Genomic DNA, 19,646 nt, shown 5'->3' with positions numbered 1-19,646 from the left:
TTACCTTTTAGTCATCACATGGTGCTAGTCTTGCTTTCCCCTCTAAAATTAAATAGTAGTGACAGCTGACTGCTTCTTTACATCTGAATCAAGTTCCTCCTCTTTGCCAAGATTGAAATAAGAAGCAACATTGAAATAAGACCTCGGTGACATCAAATGAAACATTGTAAACAAACATACACTCAACAAGAAAGCCTACATTAAAAAGACAAGACAAAACATAAGAAAAACATGGACTGTTAAACTTTTATGTCATATAAGTATATTATCCAAATGTCTATAAATAATATGTTTTTGCTTTAAAATTTAAACATATCAATATCATGAATTTAAGTATAGAAAGACTGTTCAGTTGATCTAAACCATTAAAAAAATTAAAATATCACATGCTCCAGCAAACCAACAAAACAAATGAACGACAGCCTGCTGCTATTTACATCAACATAAACCATGTAGAATAACATGACCAAATCCAGCTGAACAGTTCAGCTGAGTCTTCAGTAAAGATACTATATAAATGACAACCTCTGATTGCAGGACAGTTGCCCATCAAAATACGGTGAGTCACTATCTATCTATCTATCTATCTATCTATCTATCTATCTATCTATCTATCTATCTATCTATCTATCTATCTGTCTGTCTACTTATTTATATATAATTATAATTATATATGTATTACTAATTAGTATATATTCATTTATAATTTTTATATTTCAGAATCCTGGACTTGCCAGCTGCAATTTCCATCTGAGATTAATACAAGGTAAAGAACTTCCCAACTGATGGTGACAATATGATCTGGTGATGATTTGGTTGATGATTTGGTTTAACTGATTGGAATGTATTAGGAGAGTTAGAGTTGAAAGTTAGACAATGACAATCAAAAAGTGAATCTAATGAAGTATATCAGCATGGTAATGTCAGTTGTGCTCCACAGTGAAGTACAATCATGGGAGATGGTGAAATGGAGTGTTTCGGCCCGGCGGCCATTTACCTCCGGAAGCCAGAAAGAGAGAGACTCGAGGCTCAGACTGCTAAATTCGATGCCAAAACAGCATTCTTCGTGACAGATGCAGCTGAGATGTACTTGAAAAGTACACTTATTAGTATAGAGGCTGGCAAAGCTACTGTCAAAACTGACTGTGGGAAAGTAAGTATCAAATATTAAAAAATAATATTTTATATGTGACTGTGCTTGAGTCTTCAAATGTTAAAGTTTTTCACTTTAATAGTGTAGAAATATGTGTACAAAAAGTCTAAAAAAAAGTTAATTACAGACTGTCACAGTAAAGGAAGATCAAATCTTCCCAAGGAATCCTCCCAAATTTGACAAAATGGAGGACATGGCCATGATGACCCATCTCAATGAGCCTTCTGTGCTGTTTAACCTCAAAGAGCGTTACGCAGCATGGATGATCTATGTAAGTAAATCATAATTTATTCCTAGAATAGGGCAGAAACATTGTAAAACTGGACGATCTCCATTTCAGACCTACTCTGGCTTGTTCTGTGCCACTGTCAATCCATACAAATGGCTTCCAGTGTACGACGCAGTTGTCGTGAGTGGATACAGAGGCAAAAAGAGGATTGAAGCCCCACCTCACATCTTCTCCATCTCTGACAACGCCTACCAGTTCATGCTCACAGGTAAGTGGATTCCAGCAGTCTCAACATATAATAGTTAAAAAGACAATGAAAAATACACTTTATAATAACTAGCATGAGGTGTTAGCCTATAATTCATTGTTAATAAATTGCTGTTGCTCTATGAAAGGAGTTCATAGAAAAGCTCAATTAACTCCAAATAGTATCTTTATATCAAAGATTACTGATGTTTTTTTATCCTTAGTTAACAACTTCTTTATAAACGGTACCTAAATGAGGTTTTAAGCTGAGGAAACGGAGTAGTACAGTTCAAATGAATTATCAATTAGTAAGTGTTTGATAACAACCATTTTATCTTCTATTTGTACTTACGTACATGAATAAATAACTGAAATGTTAACTTTAGGATATAGCCTTTTAATCTAATAATAATGGCAAAAAACAAACAAACAAACACTTAATAGCTTCAAGTTAATATAGAGTGCTACCTATATTTATATATCCTGTTAATATTTCATGGTTTAATTTCAGATCGTGAGAACCAGTCTGTCCTGATTACGTGAGTAAATATTCTTCTGCTGACACAACCTGAAGCTTTTCACTTATGATTGTAAATCAGTTAAAGATTTATGACTAAATGATGCTCTCATATAAATCTCCAGTGGAGAATCTGGAGCAGGAAAGACTGTGAACACAAAACGTGTCATTCAGTACTTTGCAACTGTTGCGATGGCTGGTCCAAAGAAGACAGACTCTGGCCCTGGAAAAATGCAGGTTAGTGAATATCTATTCTAGACAATGTTATTGATGACAGTGTTTGTGATTCACCTCATGACTACCCACTGTGCTACAATTACGTCTAGGGATCACTGGAGGACCAGATCATTGCAGCCAACCCTCTGCTGGAGGCTTATGGTAACGCCAAGACTATAAGGAACGACAACTCCTCTCGTTTTGTAAGTTGCGGTGATGAATCATAATTAATAACATCATAAATTTTCAATCACAAACAGTTGAGCTTTTATCAATGATTTCAACCTAGGGTAAATTCATCAGGATTCACTTTTCGGGCACTGGTAAACTGGCCAAAGCAGATATTGAAACTTGTGAGTCAACACTGTTTTTAGCCAAACATTTTATTTGGGGTTTAAGATGTGGGTTAATCAATTGAAAACAATGTCTTTTTACCACACCTTTTCTTGGAAAGATCTGCTAGAAAAGTCAAGGGTAACATTCCAGCTGTCTGCTGAGAGGAGTTACCACATCTTCTACCAGCTCATGACTGGACACAAGCCAGAGCTGCTCGGTGAGAAATCTACAGGATTGTGTGTTTCAGTTATTTCTATGTTTGAGAGCACTGGCAACATACTGCACATCAATTCTTTACAGAGGCCCTGCTCATCACCACCAACCCTTACGACTATCCAATGATCAGCCAGGGTGAAATCACTGTCAAGAGCATCGATGATGTGGAGGAGTTCATTGCCACAGATGTATGTGGATAGCTGCAATATTATTAGTAGTAGTAGTATTTTAGATTTTTTGCAAAATTTCTGAGCAAGTAAACATCAGAAAAACAGTGCATGACACAGTATAAAGTACTCCAATAAACTATATGATTTATTTGGTCTGTGTAAAAACAGAGTGCCATTGACATTCTGGGCTTCAATGCTGATGAGAAGATCAGCATCTACAAGCTGACAGGTGCGGTGATGCATCATGGGGCCATGAAGTTCAAACAGAAGCAGAGAGAGGAGCAGGCCGAACCTGACGGCAATGAGGGTAAGATCAAATTTGAGCACAAATTAACATATAAAAACGGTCACTTAATTAGCAACAATAATGCATAAAACTCTGCTTCCTTAGCTGCTGATAAAATCTCCTACCTCATGGGCATCAACTCTGCTGACATGCTGAAAGCTCTGTGTTACCCCAGAGTGAAGGTCGGGAATGAGATGGTGACCAAAGGCCAGACAGTACCACAGGTGATGACTTCATCAACACATTTAACTTGTGGATACAGTGAGAAATATCTCAGACATAGTCATCGTGAGAAGTAAGGGTAATAATACATTGACCTTTGAATCTGTCAGGTGAACAATGCAGTCTCTGCACTCTGCAAGTCTGTCTATGAGAAAATGTTCTTGTGGATGGTCGTCCGTATCAATGAGATGTTGAACACGACGAATCCTAGAGAGTACTACATCGGTGTGCTGGACATCGCTGGATTTGAGATCTTTGATGTGAGTATCAGTCATTAATGTCTCTGAAAGAATCAAGGCATACAAGATAACAGTGAGTTGCAATAATTGCTTCTGTTGAATTATTAGTATAACAGCTTGGAGCAGCTTTGCATTAACTTCACAAATGAGAAACTGCAACAGTTCTTCAACCACACCATGTTTGTTCTGGAGCAAGAGGAGTACAAGAAAGAAGGCATTGAATGGGCATTCATTGACTTTGGTATGGACTTGGCTACCTGCATTGAGCTCATTGAGAAGGTAAGAGGATATTCAGTAAATTAAAATAACGATCTCACTGTGCCTGTTCTTGAGTGGGAATATTTCTTCAACAGCCAATGGGCATCTTCTCCATTCTTGAAGAGGAGTGCATGTTCCCAAAGGCTACAGACTCAAGCTTCAAAAACAAGCTGCATGACCAACATCTGGGAAAATGTTCAGCTTTCGAGAAGCCCAAGCCTGGCAAGGGCAAAGCAGAGGCCCACTTCTCTCTGGTGCACTACGCCGGCACTGTGGACTACAACATTACTGGCTGGTTGGAGAAGAACAAGGATCCACTGAACGACTCTGTCGTGCAACTTTACCAAAAGTCAGCACTCAAAGTGCTGGCCTTGCTGTATGTCGCTGTGCCAGAAGGTACAAACATTTGCATTTCCTCAATTCTTTTGTGTTTGACTTATGTACAAGACACCTGGTTATACAAAAACTAAGAAAAAAGAATAAGACCATCAGAGCGCCACAGACTTTGGAGTTTTAAAATATGAAGTATATCTATGCAAGAGAATAGTTAGAATCAACAAGACACAAATAGAGATTATTGAAGGACCTAATGAACAGCAACACAAGATTAACAAAAAAAACCTCTGTCACTGATATATAGTTGAGGGAGGTGCAAAGAAAGGAGGCAAGAAGAAGGGTGGTTCCTTCCAGACGGTGTCTGCAGTTTTTAGGGTAAACAGATTCTCTCTCTAATTGAAGTTTGTGAATTTTTCACCATTACAGATTAGATTAATCACAAACTTTCCACAGGAAAACTTGGGTAAACTGATGTCTAACCTGAGGAGCACTCACCCTCACTTTGTGCGCTGCTTGATTCCTAATGAAACCAAGACTCCAGGTAACCTTGATCCTTGAAGACTCAAATAAATCACAGTTTAGAAAAAAACCTGAACCTTAAGAACATTTGCATTTCAGGTCTGATGGAGAACTTCCTTGTTATCCACCAGCTCAGGTGTAATGGTGTGCTGGAGGGCATCAGAATCTGCACGAAGGGTTTCCCCAGCAGAATCCACTACGGTGACTTCAAGCAGAGGTAATAACATCTTTTTGCAACTTCTTACTTAGAGATGATGTATTACCTAATCTTCACCTCCTAACATATTTCACAAGAATACTACTTTCCCCTAAATGTCCTCTAGATACAAAGTATTAAATGCTGCTGTCATCCCTGAGGGACACTTCATTGACAACAAAAAGGCTACAGAGAAACTCTTGGGCTCTATTGATATTGACCACACCCAATACAAATTTGGACATACCAAGGTGAGCTTTTCAGCAAATACACCATGTGGACAAAACTATTTCAACTCTTTCCTTCAAATTTTTTTACTCTGCTACAACATAATGACATTGTAGAGAATTCAGTCCTTCCAATTGTCCTGCAACAGTATGAGGAAGGAAGCTTTTGAATTCAGGCGTTCAAGTCTAGGCTTTGTGTCAGTCAAGCCTTATTCCACACCAGATTACACAAAACATTTCTATATGTACTCCACTTTGTGTACCAGACACTGTCGTGCCTCCTCAAACTGTTACATCAAAAAAAAAAGGACAGAATTCTCCCAAATGTCATTCTATACTATAGTATAGGCCATAATATAGGTTTTTCACCACTGGAATTACTGGAACAGCCAATCTCAATTATTATTAGGGCCATATCCCAGGCCACATCTACTCTGAAAAGTGTTAATTGGCTTCTTCAACACTACACCAATAATATATTACAAATGTTCTTGTAGGTGTTCTTTAAAGCTGGTCTGTTGGGTACTCTTGAGGAGATGAGAGATGAAAAACTATCAAGTCTGGTTACCATGACTCAGGCCTTGGCCCGAGGATATGTCATGAGGAAGGAGTATGTCAAAATGACGGAGAGGAGGTACTTACAATAATGTCTGAAACACAACTGTTTAGTTGCACAGTGTGATAAGGGCTTATTTACTGATTACAATTTACACAGGGAGGCAATTTATTCCATCCAATACAACATCCGCTCATTCATGAATGTAAAACATTGGCCATGGATGAAGGTGTACTTCAAGATCAAGCCTCTTCTGAAGAGTGCAGAGAGTGAAAAAGAAATGGCATCAATGAAGGAGAACTTTGAGAAAATGAAAGAAGATTTAACAAAGGCATTAGCTAAAAAGAAGGAGCTTGAGGAGAAAATGGTGTCACTTGTTCAGGAGAAACACGATCTTCTACAGCAAGTAACTTCTGTGAGTATTTCAGCTCTTATTTATCCCAATATGGATCCTGCAGCTATGAACATAAGTAGGCATGCACTGATATGAAAATTTTGGCCGATACGATAATCGATATGTTGGCAGATAAGTCTAAATCCACATTTTACATAATTTTTGAAAGCCTCGTTACCAAAAAAGATTCACCATTAAAAGGCATTAAACACTTCAACATAAATCAAACATAAACCAGCCTTACAAATAAATAAAATAATGCTTCAATAATGGAAACAAGTTAATGGACAACAGTACTTAACATGTAAAAAATCATGCCATGGACAGTGGTGTAGTGGATAGGGTTGTGTGGGGGGGCATTAAGATGATGGAGTGTGTTGAAAGTCGATAATCATGTAAGGACTATTGCCAGAGATATTGTTAAAATCACTAAATATTGTCATTATTGAGAATATTTGTCATTTGCAATTAATGTAGGCCTGCTATTTCCTGTCTAGCATTATTAGGTTACTTTTATTATTAAATGAATATTAGAATTAATTTGCTTGGCAACAATTTCATAGCACATTAACGCATAACTGACACGCTTTGACCTGTGAGGAAAATAAAAATAGGCTATAAGCTTAAGCTACTCCTCACTGAAAAAAAAAACATCTTAAAAACAGGTCTGTCATAGCCTACAATGAGTTATAGGCCTATAGCCTAAATAAAATTGTTACACTTCAGTAAAACTTTATCAATGAAGCAAAAGAGCAGCTTTATTTTATGCACAGACAAGAGAAACATTGAAGAAATAAATTATATATACGACATATAAGGAGATTCGTCTCTCGTCGTCTCTGAGAGAATACGTGCTGTTAATGTGTGTGTCGTCAGACGCCGAGAGCGCGGTCAGATTTTACTTTCACTATCATGGATAAAAGATGTTCACCTGCATATGTTTGACTTGCACAAAGCTTGCACATTGCTTGTATGATATCCACTGGCTGGCCTTCATGGTTTAAAACAGAAGTAGCCTATTTCCAATATTGCAATGCACCCGCTCTACAAACATCGAATAGTCAGATGTGTCGTGGACACGATCTTTCTGTAACAACGCGTCGAAACATGACAAATAAACCAAAATAATTCACAACTTTTTTATCACGGTAATATTGTCTTTATAATATTATGTTTATAACATTCCCAATTATAGTTATTATTGTTTTGCAGTGCTGTTTAACCTGTCTGTGTGCAGCTAAAGCACAGAATGAACACTGGTATACTGAAGTGCTGCCAGCTTTTTTCACACAAAGAAACACATCTTATATTCAGATATTTATACAACATAAATATAATACTACAACTTATACAAAAACATGCAAATGCACACGTGAACCTGAACTAAGTTATGTGCTAATCAGAATGTGCTGTGGATGCGCTCTTGGCTCTTTCTGCAACAACGAGCTGAAATATGGAAACCAAACCGAAAGAATTCATATCGTTTTATTATAATAGAATTCTCATTATAAAGTTTATATATATATATATATATATATATATATATATGACAATCTCATTCATAGTTATTAATGTTAATGTTATTAATGCTGCTGTTTGAGCCTTGTGTGCTGAGCTAAAGATGATAGACAGCAAACTGAAGCACTTAAGCCGTCTATATAGCTTAATCAAACGCATTCTATATGAGAAAAATCTGACTTTTATGTTTAAATAAAAACACAATATTATAACGTACATTTGCACAAAAGACTGTAAATGCACAAGCGAACTTGACTGTGCTAATTATGTGTGGATCCGTTGTGAATGCGCTCTTTCCTTAACAACACGCTAAAACACATGCAAACAAAGATTCCGTTACAATATTTTACAATAGCTAATGATCTCATTATAATATGACAGACTTGCCCTGCACATTTTCCTTTTCAAAGGGATTTGAGTAATATTTCAAGCAATTAAAAACCATCATGGTCAACAGTGCTCATCTGAAGTGTCTCTGCAGGAAATAATGCATTATTTATCGGCACTAAGATATTGGCCGTATTCACATATCAGTTTAATAACGATAACAGAAAAATTAAAGTTTATCAGCAGATACCGATATGGTGGCCAATATTTCAAGCATCCCTAAACATAAGTGATTAACTATATCCATGTCAATGAACAGGAATCTGAAAGCCTCTCTGATGCTGAGGAGAGATGTGAAGGGCTCATCAAAAGCAAGATCCAGCTCGAGGGCAAACTCAAAGAGACAAACGAGAGACTGGAGGATGAGGAGGAAATCAATGCTGAACTGACTGCCAAGAAGAGGAAACTGGAGGATGAATGCTCTGAGCTGAAAAAAGACATTGATGACCTGGAGCTCACCTTGGCAAAAGTGGAGAAGGAAAAACATGCAACAGAGAATAAAGTCAGTATTCATATGTGTGTGTGTGTCTATGTATATTATATATATTTATATATACATGTATATGAAGAGATTTGTTCCAAAACCCGATTAACATCTTTTTTTTTCTGCCAAAATCAGTATTTTATCTGGTCGGTATTGATAAGGCAGTTTTTAATTTGATGGAAAATGCAATATCGACCGAGTTAGTAGGTTATGTTTTTTCCCCTTTTTTTTCCAAACCTCGTCAAATGCCAGTCTCCCTTTTCTGCAGAATGCGATATATCTGCTCCACCAACCACAGCACACCATTCCACGCACTCTAGACAGTAATAGCGGAGCTTTGAATACACTCGGCATCGTAGTTTTCCTCATCTACTTTGTGATAAACAATCAAGGGCTGCATGATAAATCACATGTGATTGTCGTCAGTAAAGTCGATTCTGTGATTAATAGCTCTGGTAAATCTCCATCACGTGCTTCTGCTTTAAGATGGAGCGGCATTTAATACACAGAGCCGTAGATCACTGACAAGATACACAATATCGAGTTCATTAGATGAATCGCATTCGATTATTATTGTTATAGCTTATCAGTGTAATTTTTTTATGTTTGGCATTTATGTTTTTGTTAATACAGCGTATAGCACTAGTCAGCTAAATTAATGTAACATGACAAAGACGAATGCACTTTTGGAAGCTGAATGTAAGGGAAATGTTATCTTGGAATGTCTGTGGTCTATTGTGATATTGCTGTTCTTATTGTTGTTCATGAAGAAATGTTCTCGTTTATTGTTGTAATTAATTTATAGCAAATAAGATGACGCGTTGAATTCATTTTTGGGAGCGAAGACTGATTAATGTATTTTTGAATGTATCCTATATATAGGATTAGTATTGACAAAATTAAGAGGCTGTCATATGTGGATCAACTTATTTTGTTGTGTAAAACACTTTCATATTGTTTCAATGCATTCATTGCATTTTGAAATCAAAAACAAAAAAACGATCATGTATTTATTAATTTTATAATAAATATTTGAAAATCAAAATCTGGATTAAAATTTGTAATGTTATTATAAACTAAAGATGCTTTGTGAAAGTTTGAAACAGAAAATAGTGGTTTTCAGCTTGCCACTTTCTTGGTAAAGAAAACAAATTTTTACTAAAATAATCAAAATGGATTTATAGCGTTTTGGAACCAGACTCTTCATATACACTGCAGATTGGGATTCAGGCTCTTGATAATGAAACCTATTATCAATGTTTCCATTTAGGTGAAAAACCTGACAGAGGAGATGGCCTCTCAAGACGAGAGCATTGCCAAGCTGACAAAAGAGAAGAAAGCCCTCCAAGAGGCACACCAGCAGACTCTTGATGACCTTCAGGCAGAGGAAGACAAAGTCAACACTCTGACTAAAGCTAAGACAAAGCTTGAGCAGCAAGTGGACGATGTAAGATGTTTGGCATCAATAAGATATCAAATTTATTGCTCTGTACCAGATTTTAATGTTCCAGTTTTTGTAACAATAGCTTGAGGGCTCATTGGAGCAAGAGAAGAAGCTTCGTATGGACCTTGAGAGAGTCAAGAGGAAGCTTGAGGGTGATCTGAAACTGGCCCAGGAGTCCATAATGGACCTGGAGAATGAAAAACAGCTATCAGATGAGAAGATCAAAAAGTGAGTGACCATCAGATCCTAAACTTTACACAATTACACGAAATATGTATTTGACACATTTAAAACAACATTACTTTGAAAACAGGAAGGATTTTGAGATAAGCCAGTTTCTCAGCAAGATTGAGGATGAACAGTCTTTGGGAGCACAGCTTCAGAAGAAGATCAAAGAACTTCAGGTAACACTAGCTCTAATCTTTCTGATGTGAAATGGTGAAGTGGATGCATAGCTGGAAAAATCCACGATACAAATATCAGTAAAGAATCTTTTTTTTTCACTCAGGCCCGTATCGAGGAGCTGGAAGAGGAAATTGAAGCAGAGCGATCTGCTCGTGCCAAAGTGGAGAAGCAGAGAGCTGATCTTTCCAGGGAACTTGAAGATATCAGCGAGAGGCTTGAGGAAGCTGGTGGTGCCACTGCTGCTCAGATTGAGATGAACAAGAAGCGTGAAGCCGAATTCCAGAAGATGCGTCGTGATCTGGAGGAGTCCACCTTGCAGCATGAAGCTACAGCTGCAGCTCTCCGAAAGAAGCAGGCTGACAGTGTGGCTGAACTCGGAGAACAGATCGACAACCTCCAGCGGGTCAAGCAGAAGCTGGAGAAGGAGAAGAGTGAATACAAGATGGAGATTGATGACTTGACAAGCAACATGGAAGCTGTGGCTAAAGCAAAGGTAATGTCACTAGATGATCATTAAGAAGTACAAAATCATCTTTGCAAACATATTTATATAATCTCTAATCTCTTTAGGGTAATTTAGAGAAGATGTGCCGCACTCTTGAAGACCAGCTGAGTGAAATCAAGGCCAAAAGTGATGAAAATAGTCGCCAGTTGAACGACATGAATGCACAACGAGCAAGACTTCAGACTGAAAATGGTGAGTAAGCGACACATGTAAAAAATCTTAAAACAAAACTGAGTTCAAATATTCTGTTGTTAAAGTTCATGCTAATATCTGTAACCTGTTTCTAAGGTGAATTTAGCCGTCAACTGGAAGAGAAAGAAGCACTTGTTTCACAGTTAACTAGAGGAAAACAGGCTTTTACTCAGCAAATTGAGGATCTCAAAAGACATGTTGAGGAAGAAATCAAGGTAGAGTTGCAAATATTATTTAGTTTTGATAATAAATTAATTGTAATGTTCTGTTTTTTTTTTAATCCAAACCATTGTGTGGAAGGTACAGTGTTTAAAATCCCAAAATGTGTCACCTTACAGGCCAAGAACGCTCTGGCTCATGCAGTTCAGTCTGCCCGCCATGACTGTGATTTGCTCAGAGAGCAGTATGAGGAGGAGCAGGAGGCCAAAGCTGAACTCCAGCGTGGAATGTCTAAGGCCAACAGTGAGGTGGCCCAGTGGAGAGCCAAATATGAGACTGATGCCATCCAGCGCACTGAGGAGCTTGAGGAATCCAAGTAAATACAGCAACGAAAAGAGTCTTAACTACCCTACATTTAATATCAGTAAGATTTCATCATTTAATACCACTCTCTTTAGGAAAAAGCTGGCACAGCGTCTGCAGGATGCTGAAGAATCCATTGAGGCAGTGAACTCCAAGTGTGCCTCTCTGGAAAAGACCAAACAGAGGCTGCAGACAGAGGTAGAGGACCTGATGATTGATGGGGAGAGGGCAAATGCATTGGCTGCCAACCTTGACAAGAAGCAGAGAAACTTTGACAAGGTGAGAATGATGTGGATAATCTTAAAATCTAAACCTTGAACCATGGACTTAGCTAATTAACAACGATTACCTTTTTCACCAGGTCCTAGCAGAGTGGAAGCAGAAGTATGAGGAAAGCCAGGCTGAACTAGAAGCTGCTCAGAAAGAAGCTCGTTCTCTCAGCACTGAGCTTTTCAAAATGAAGAACTCCTATGAGGAAGCTCTTGACCACCTCGAGACCCTGAAGAGGGAGAACAAGAATCTGCAACGTAAATGGCACTTCTATTTTTACAGCAAAGATTTTAAAAACCAGAGATGCATTTAAAAACAGAAAATGATGTACAATTGATTTTTAAATACTTTCAGAGGAGATTTCTGAGCTCTCTGAACAGCTTGGAGAAACTGGAAAGAGCATTCATGAGTTAGAGAAAGCCAAGAAGACAGTGGAATCTGAGAAATCAGAGATCCAGACTGCACTAGAAGAAGCCGAGGTGCCATTCCTTTGCTACAACACTACCATCACACCAGTGCTTTGAATAATATTAAAACATTGTATATGTAGTGGTTCAAAACCTTAAATGAATGTTATTTCTTCTTAAACCGTCACAAATATACTCCCATAACTCCGGAGGCATATCGTACAATTTGACAAGTTTAAAAAGTATGTAAATCATTTCCTTTTTCTACTTGCAGGGCACCCTGGAGCATGAAGAGTCCAAGATTCTCCGTGTGCAGCTGGAGCTGAACCAGGTGAAGAGCGAGATTGACAGGAAGCTTGCTGAGAAGGATGAGGAGATGGAACAGATCAAGAGGAACAGCCAACGAGTGATCGACTCCATGCAGAGCACTCTGGACTCTGAGGTCAGGAGCAGAAATGATGCCATGAGAGTCAAAAAGAAGATGGAGGGAGATCTGAATGAGATGGAGGTCCAGCTGAGTCATGCCAACCGCCAGGCTGCTGAGGCCCAGAAACAGCTCAGGAACGTCCAAGGACAACTCAAGGTATCCCTCTGTAGAAAGAGTAGTTTAAGTGTTTGATCAAATGAATATGATACATGAATTAACTGAAGCATAACATGGAACTAACAAAGAAAGAACATTGCCACAGGATGCCCAACTGCACCTTGATGAAGCTGTCAGAGGACAGGACGACATGAAGGAGCAGGTGGCCATGGTGGAGCGCAGGAATGGCCTAATGCAAGCAGAGATTGAGGAGCTGAGAGCTGGCCTGGAGCAAACAGAGAGAGGCCGCAAAGTGGCGGAGCAGGAGCTGGTGGATGCCAGCGAACGCGTGACACTGCTGCATTCACAAGTACAAAAAGATTCTTAAATACTAAGAGCAAATTCAGATCACACGATACATCATTAGTTACATATACATTAAACTACCTGCCTAAATCCTGCAGAATACGAGTCTTATTAACACCAAGAAGAAGCTTGAGACTGATCTGGTCCAGGTTCAAGGTGAGGTGGATGATGCAGTCCAGGAGGCCAGAAATGCAGAGGAGAAAGCCAAGAAGGCCATCACTGATGTGGGTGTTTGCATTCTGTCACTCTATTCAAATTTAAACAGTTATTTGACTTGTTTAGCTGGATGTGGTAGCAAAGAGAACATTCATGGAAGCTAATTCTATCTATATTGGTAAGCTCGTTTTCATTGGCCAATATTTCAGGCTGCCATGATGGCTGAGGAGCTGAAGAAGGAGCAGGACACCAGTGCTCACCTGGAGAGGATGAAGAAGAACCTGGAGGTGACTGTCAAAGACCTGCAGCACCGTCTGGATGAGGCGGAGAATCTGGCCATGAAGGGTGGAAAGAAACAGCTCCAGAAACTGGAGTCCAGGGTAAATTACAGGCTAAATACAGACTTAGGGTGTACTCATACTAGGAACGGTTGCCTTCTAATGAGCCAGAGTGAGATTATACTAGTCAAACGAACCAGACTTTGGGGGTGCTCTGGAACGGTTCAGATCGCCTAGTGTGAGTAACCCTCAGGTGAGCTGGTCATGGCAGAGATTTCACCGTTGACAATAACTCTCTACTGAAGGTTCATGAGTTGGAGGCTGAAGTTGAAGCTGAACAGAAACGTGGTACAGACGCTGTGAAAGGAGTGCGCAAATATGAAAGGAGAGTGAAGGAGCTCACCTACCAGGTAAAACCACACGCGAATTAGACACTTAACACCTTTCATGATGATAAACCGTTTAACCAAGGCCATGAACAATTATTACACCCAAAGACTGAGGAAGACAAGAAGAACGTGACTCGACTGCAGGATCTGGTAGACAAGCTGCAGCTGAAAGTGAAGGCCTACAAAAGCCAAGCTGAAGAAGCTGTAAGTCTAATGTCAGATTTTCTTGAGTGTTTAGACATTTTCTATCCAATACAATCAGTGCCATGAGTGCAATGCTCTGAAAGGGGTTGGATATCTGGTGTAATCCTAACAGGAGGAGCAGGCCAACACTCACCTGTCCAGGTACAGGAAGGTGCAGCATGAGCTGGAGGAGTCTCATGAGCGCGCTGACATCGCAGAGTCCCAGGTCAACAAGCTGAGAGCCAAGAGCCGTGAAGCTGGGAAGGTAACAACAGATGATGATTATGTAGAGAAAAGTTACTTTTTATACATAACATCTATGAAACATTTAACGAAATCATTTTTTTTTTGCTTTTTAGACTAAAGATGAAGAATGAAGACAAGAAACTATACCTACAAGCAAGCATATGACTGACTTGTGCTGAGTTCTTCTGTGTCCATTAAATGGCAGAGTTTGACTTTGTTCTTCATTATTTTTTTCCACTTTCAAACTTCATCACATACTCAATCACTGTTTTAAAATATAACTCATGAGGCATGATATGGTAAAGAACACAAATGCAGAGTACTGAAATTGTGATAGTGACATAAAGTGACATAAAACCTAAACCGGAAACAACCTGAACTTCATAAACAAAAATGGGAACTTGTCTCTGTATGTCACTTTGGATAAAAGTGTCGGCTAAGTACATGAGTGTAAATCAAAGTCAAAGTCACCTTTATTTATATAGCGCTTTAAACAAAATACATTGCGTCAAAGCAACTGAACAACATTCATTAGGAAAACAGTGTCAATAATGCAAAAATGATTGTTAAAGGCAGTTCATCATTGGATTCAGTTATGTCATCTCTGTTCAGTTAAATAGTGTCTGTGCATTTATTTGCAATCAAGTCAACGATATCGCTGTAGATGAAGTGTCCCCAACTAAGCAAGCCAGAGGCGACAGCGGCAAGGAACCAAAACTCCATCGGTGACAGAATGGAGAAATAAACCTTGGGAGAAACCAGGCTCAGTTGGGGGGCCAGTTCTCCTCTGACCAGACGAAACCAGTAGTTCAATTCCAGGCTGCAGCAAAGTCAGATTGTGCATAAGAATCATCTGTTTCCTGTGGTCTTGTCCTGATGCTCCTCTGAGACAAGGTCTTTACAGGGGATCTGTATCTGGGGCTCTAGTTGTCCTGGTCTCCGCTGTCTTTCAGGGATGTAGAGGTCCTTTCTAGGTGCTGATCCAGCATCTGGTCTGGATACGTACTGGATCCGGGTGACTGCAGTGACCCTCTGATCTGGACACAGACTGGATCTGGTGGCCACGGTGACCTCGGAACAAGAGAGAAACAGACAAATATTAGCGTAGATGCCATTCTTCTAATGATGTAGCAAGTGCATAGGGTGTTATGGGAAGTGTTTCCGGTTACGGTTTACCTAATAAATGCAGCCTAAAAATCCTTTAACGGATTTGGATAATAAAAGCATATTAGTATGTTATGTGTTTGCCAGGTTAAAGAGATGGGTCTTTAATCTAGATTTAAACTGCAAGAGTGTGTCTGCCTCCCGAACAATGTAAGGTAGGTTATTCCAGAGTTTAGGCGCCAAATAGGAAAAGGATCTGCCACCCGCAGTTGATTTTGATATTCTAGGTATTATCAAATTGCCTGAGTTTTGAGAACGTAGCGGACGTAGAGGATTATAATGTAAAAGGAGCTCATTCAATTACTGAGGTGCTAAACCATTCAGGGCTTTATAAGTAATAAGCAATATTTTAAAATCTATACGAAGCTTGATATGGAGCCAGTGCAGTGTTGACAGGACCGGGCTAATATGGTCATACTTCCTGGTTCTAGTAAGAACTCTTGCTGCTGCATTTTGGACTAGCTGTAGTTTGTTTACTAAGCGTGCAGAACAACCACCCAATAAAGCATTACAATAATCTAACCTTGAGGTCATAAATGCATGGATTAACATTTCTGTATTTGACATTGAGAGCATAGGCCGTAATTTAGATATATTTTTGAGATGGAAAAATGCAGTTTTACAAATGCTAGAAACGTGGCTTTCTAAGGAAAGTTCGCTATCAAATAGCACACCTAGGTTCCTAACTGATGACGAAGAATTGACAGAGCAACCATCAAGTCTTAGACAGTGTTCTAGGTTATTACAAGCGGAGTTTTTAGGTCCTATAATTAACACCTCTGTTTTTTCAGAATTTAGCAGTAAGAAATTACTCGTCATCCAGTTTTTATATCGACTATGCAATCCATTAGTTTTTTTAAATTGGTGTGTTTCACCGGGCTGCGAAGAAATATAGAGCTGAGTATCATCAGCATAACAGTGAAAGCTAACACCATGTTTCCTGATGATATCTCCCAAGGGTAACATATAAAGCGTGAAGAGTAGCGGCCCTAGTACTGAGCCTTGAGGTGCTCCATACTGCACTTGTGATCGATAGGATACATCTTCATTAACTGCTACGAACTGATGGCGGTCATATAAGTATGATTTAAACCATGCTAATGCACTTCCACTGATGCCAACAAAGTGTTCAAGTCTATGCAAAAGAATGTTGTGGTCAATTGTGTCAAACGCAGCACTAAGATCCAATAAAACTAATAGAGAGATACACCCAAGATCAGATGATAAGAGCAGATCATTTGTAACTCTAAGGAGAGCAGTCTCAGTACTATGATACGGTCTAAATCCTGACTGGAAATCCTCACATATACCATTTTTCTCTAAGAAGGAATATAATTGTGAGGATACCACCTTTTCTAGTATCTTGGACAGAAAAGGGAGATTCGAGATTGGTCTATAATTAACTAGTTCTTTGGGGTCAAGTTGTGTTTTTTTGATGAGAGGCTTAATAACAGCCAGTTTGAAGGTTTTGGGGACATATCCTAATGACAATGAGGAATTAATAATAGTCAGAAGAGGATCTATGACTTCTGGAAGCACCTCTTTTAGGAGCTTAGATGGTATAGGGTTTAACATACATGTTGTTGGTTTAGATGATTTAACAAGTTTATACAATTCTTCCTCTCCTATAGTAGAGAATGAGTGGAACTGTTCCTCAGGGGGTCTATAGTTCACTGTCTGATGTGATACTGTAGCTGACGGCTGAATGGTTGCAATTTTATCTCTAATAGTATCGATTTTAGAAGTAAAGTAATTCATAAAGTCATTACTGCTGTGGTGTTGGGAAATGTCAACACTTGTTGAGGCTTTATTTTTCGTTAATTTAGCCACTGTATTGAATAAATACCTGGGGTTATGTTTGTTTTCTTCTAAAAGAGAAGAAAAGTAATTGGATCTAGCCATTTTTAATGCTTTTCTGTAGGATATGTTACTTTCCCGCCAAGCAATACGAAATACCTCTAGTTTTGTTTTCCTCCAGCTGCGCTCCATTTTTCGGGCTGCTCTCTTTAGGGTGCGAGTATGCTCATTATACCATGGTGTCAAACTGTTTTCCTTAACCTTACTTAAGCGTAAAGGAGCAACTTTATTTAAAGTGCTAGAAAAGAGAGAGTCAATAGTTTCTGTTACACCATCAAGTTGTTCTGAGGTTTTGGATATGCTAAGGAATTTGGTTACATCAGGAAGATAACTTAAAAAGCAGTCTTTTGTGTTAGAAGTGATGGTTCTTCCATACTTGTAACAAGAAGTAGAATTTACAATTTTGGCTATATGAAGTTTGCACAGAACTAAATAATGATCTGAGATATCATCACTTGGCTGAATAATTTCAACACCATCAACATCAATTCCATGTGACAGTATTAAATCTAGAGTATGATTTCGACAATGAGTAGGTCCTGAAACGTGTTTTCTAACACCAATAGAGTTCAGAATGTCTATAAATGCTGATCCCAATGCATCTTTTTCATTATCAACATGGATATTAAAATCACCAACTATTAAGACTTTATCTGCAGCCAGAACTAACTCGGATGTAAAATCACCAAACTCTTTAATAAAGTCTGTATGGTGCCCTGGTGGCCTGTATACAGTAGCCAGTACAAACATAACAGGGGATTTATCATTAACATTTGTTTCTCTGGATAATGTTATATGAAGCACCATTACTTCAAACGAGTTATACTTGAAGCCTGTCCTCTGAGAAATCCTGAAAACATTGTTATAAATTGAAGCAACACCTCCCCGTTTGCCTTTTAGATGCGGCTCATGTTTATAACAGTAATCTTGGGGGGTGGACTCATTTAAAATAATGTAATCATCAGGTTTTAGCCAGGTTTCTCTCAAACAGAGTACATCTATATTATGATCAGTGATCATATTATTTACAAAAAGTGTTTTTGTAGAAAGGGATCTGATATTCAATAAGCCAAGCTTTATCATTTGTTTATCCATATTGCTTCTGTTTTTTTATTTGTTGAACCTCAATTAAATTGTTAATCTTAAATTAAATTGTTAATCGTGCTGAGAATTAACTGACCTCTGTGACGGGAGGCAGCTAGCAGACGGTCGGTTTAGCCAGTCTGTCTGCTTCCTGACCTGGGCCCCAGTTAGTCAAGTATAAACACTTAGACTATTTGCCATATTTCTAGAGAGAAGAGTGGCGCCACCCCAGGAGGGATGAAGACCATCTCTTTTAAACAGGTCAGGTCTGCCCCAAAAGCTCGTCCAATTGTCTATGAAACCTATGTTATTCTGTGGGCACCACTTAGACATCCAGCCATTGAGTGATGACAATCTGCTATGCATCTCATCACCACGGTAAGCAGGGAGGGGACCAGAGCATATTACAGTGTCTGACATCGTGCTTGCAAGTTCACACACCTCTTTAATGTTATTTTTAGTGATCTCCGACTGGCGAAGTCGAACATCATTAGCGCCGGCATGAATAACAATCTTACTGTATTTACGTTTAGCATTAGCCAGCACTTTTAAATTTGCCAAGATGTCAGGCGCTCTGGCTCCCGGTAAACATTTGACTATGGTGGCTGGTGTCTCTATATTCACGTTCCGTACAATAGAATCACCAATAACTAGAGCACTTTCATCAGGTTTCTCAGTGTGTGCATCACTGAGTGGGGAGAACCTGTTTAATGTTTTGATCGGAACAGAAGAGCGGTGTTTTGACCCACGACTACGCTGCCTCACCGTCACCCAGTTGCCCTGCTGCTGGGGCTCTGTTTCCGGAGCCGAACAATGTACAGGAATCCCTGAGCTAGACGCATCCAAAGCCGTATCTAGAGCCCTAACATTCTTACTGTCCTCAATTAAAGTTTGGATGCGTGTCTCTAATTCTGAAATCTTCTCTGTCAGCCTAACTATTTCCCTGCATTT

At 39.0% G+C, this 19,646-nt stretch overlaps 1 protein-coding gene across 1 annotated transcript; it reads left to right on the top strand.

Annotated features, from left to right (window-relative positions):
• The first annotated feature begins 701 nt into the window (after nt 1-701).
• LOC132157527 (myosin heavy chain, fast skeletal muscle-like) lies at nt 702-14,803 on the top strand. Its single transcript, XM_059566900.1, has 40 exons — nt 702-766; nt 941-1,153; nt 1,281-1,424; nt 1,494-1,650; nt 2,140-2,167; nt 2,271-2,382; nt 2,472-2,564; nt 2,651-2,714; nt 2,816-2,914; nt 2,998-3,101; nt 3,252-3,390; nt 3,475-3,593; nt 3,702-3,851; nt 3,939-4,109; nt 4,184-4,484; nt 4,729-4,799; nt 4,878-4,965; nt 5,043-5,160; nt 5,267-5,390; nt 5,864-6,000; nt 6,082-6,337; nt 8,481-8,723; nt 9,976-10,152; nt 10,232-10,377; nt 10,463-10,553; nt 10,658-11,047; nt 11,125-11,251; nt 11,348-11,466; nt 11,590-11,786; nt 11,869-12,052; nt 12,135-12,300; nt 12,398-12,522; nt 12,725-13,033; nt 13,140-13,343; nt 13,438-13,563; nt 13,705-13,875; nt 14,079-14,183; nt 14,271-14,366; nt 14,479-14,610; nt 14,705-14,803. Exons 2-40 carry the CDS (start codon nt 953-955, stop codon nt 14,720-14,722), a joined length of 5,802 nt encoding a protein of 1,933 aa, XP_059422883.1. The 5' UTR covers nt 702-766; nt 941-952; the 3' UTR covers nt 14,723-14,803.
• The last annotated feature ends 4,843 nt before the right edge of the window (nt 14,804-19,646 follow it).

This window comes from Carassius carassius, chromosome 14 (genome assembly GCF_963082965.1).
Source record: "Carassius carassius chromosome 14, fCarCar2.1, whole genome shotgun sequence".
Taxonomy (NCBI): Eukaryota; Metazoa; Chordata; class Actinopteri; order Cypriniformes; family Cyprinidae; genus Carassius; species Carassius carassius.
Note: the sequence above shows the minus strand (reverse complement) of the source record. Positions and strands in the feature narration are given on the sequence as shown.

Excerpts from the sequence above, each read along its gene's own strand:
- LOC132157527 (XM_059566900.1), top strand. The coding sequence starts at position 953 with ATGGGAGATGGTGAAATGGAGTGTTTCGGCCCGGCGGCCATTTACCTC. Across the intron at positions 2,915-2,997 it reads ACACAAGCCAGAGCTGCTCG|AGGCCCTGCTCATCACCACC; the intron begins GTGAGAAATCTA and ends AATTCTTTACAG. Across the intron at positions 3,391-3,474 it reads CGAACCTGACGGCAATGAGG|CTGCTGATAAAATCTCCTAC; the intron begins GTAAGATCAAAT and ends CTGCTTCCTTAG.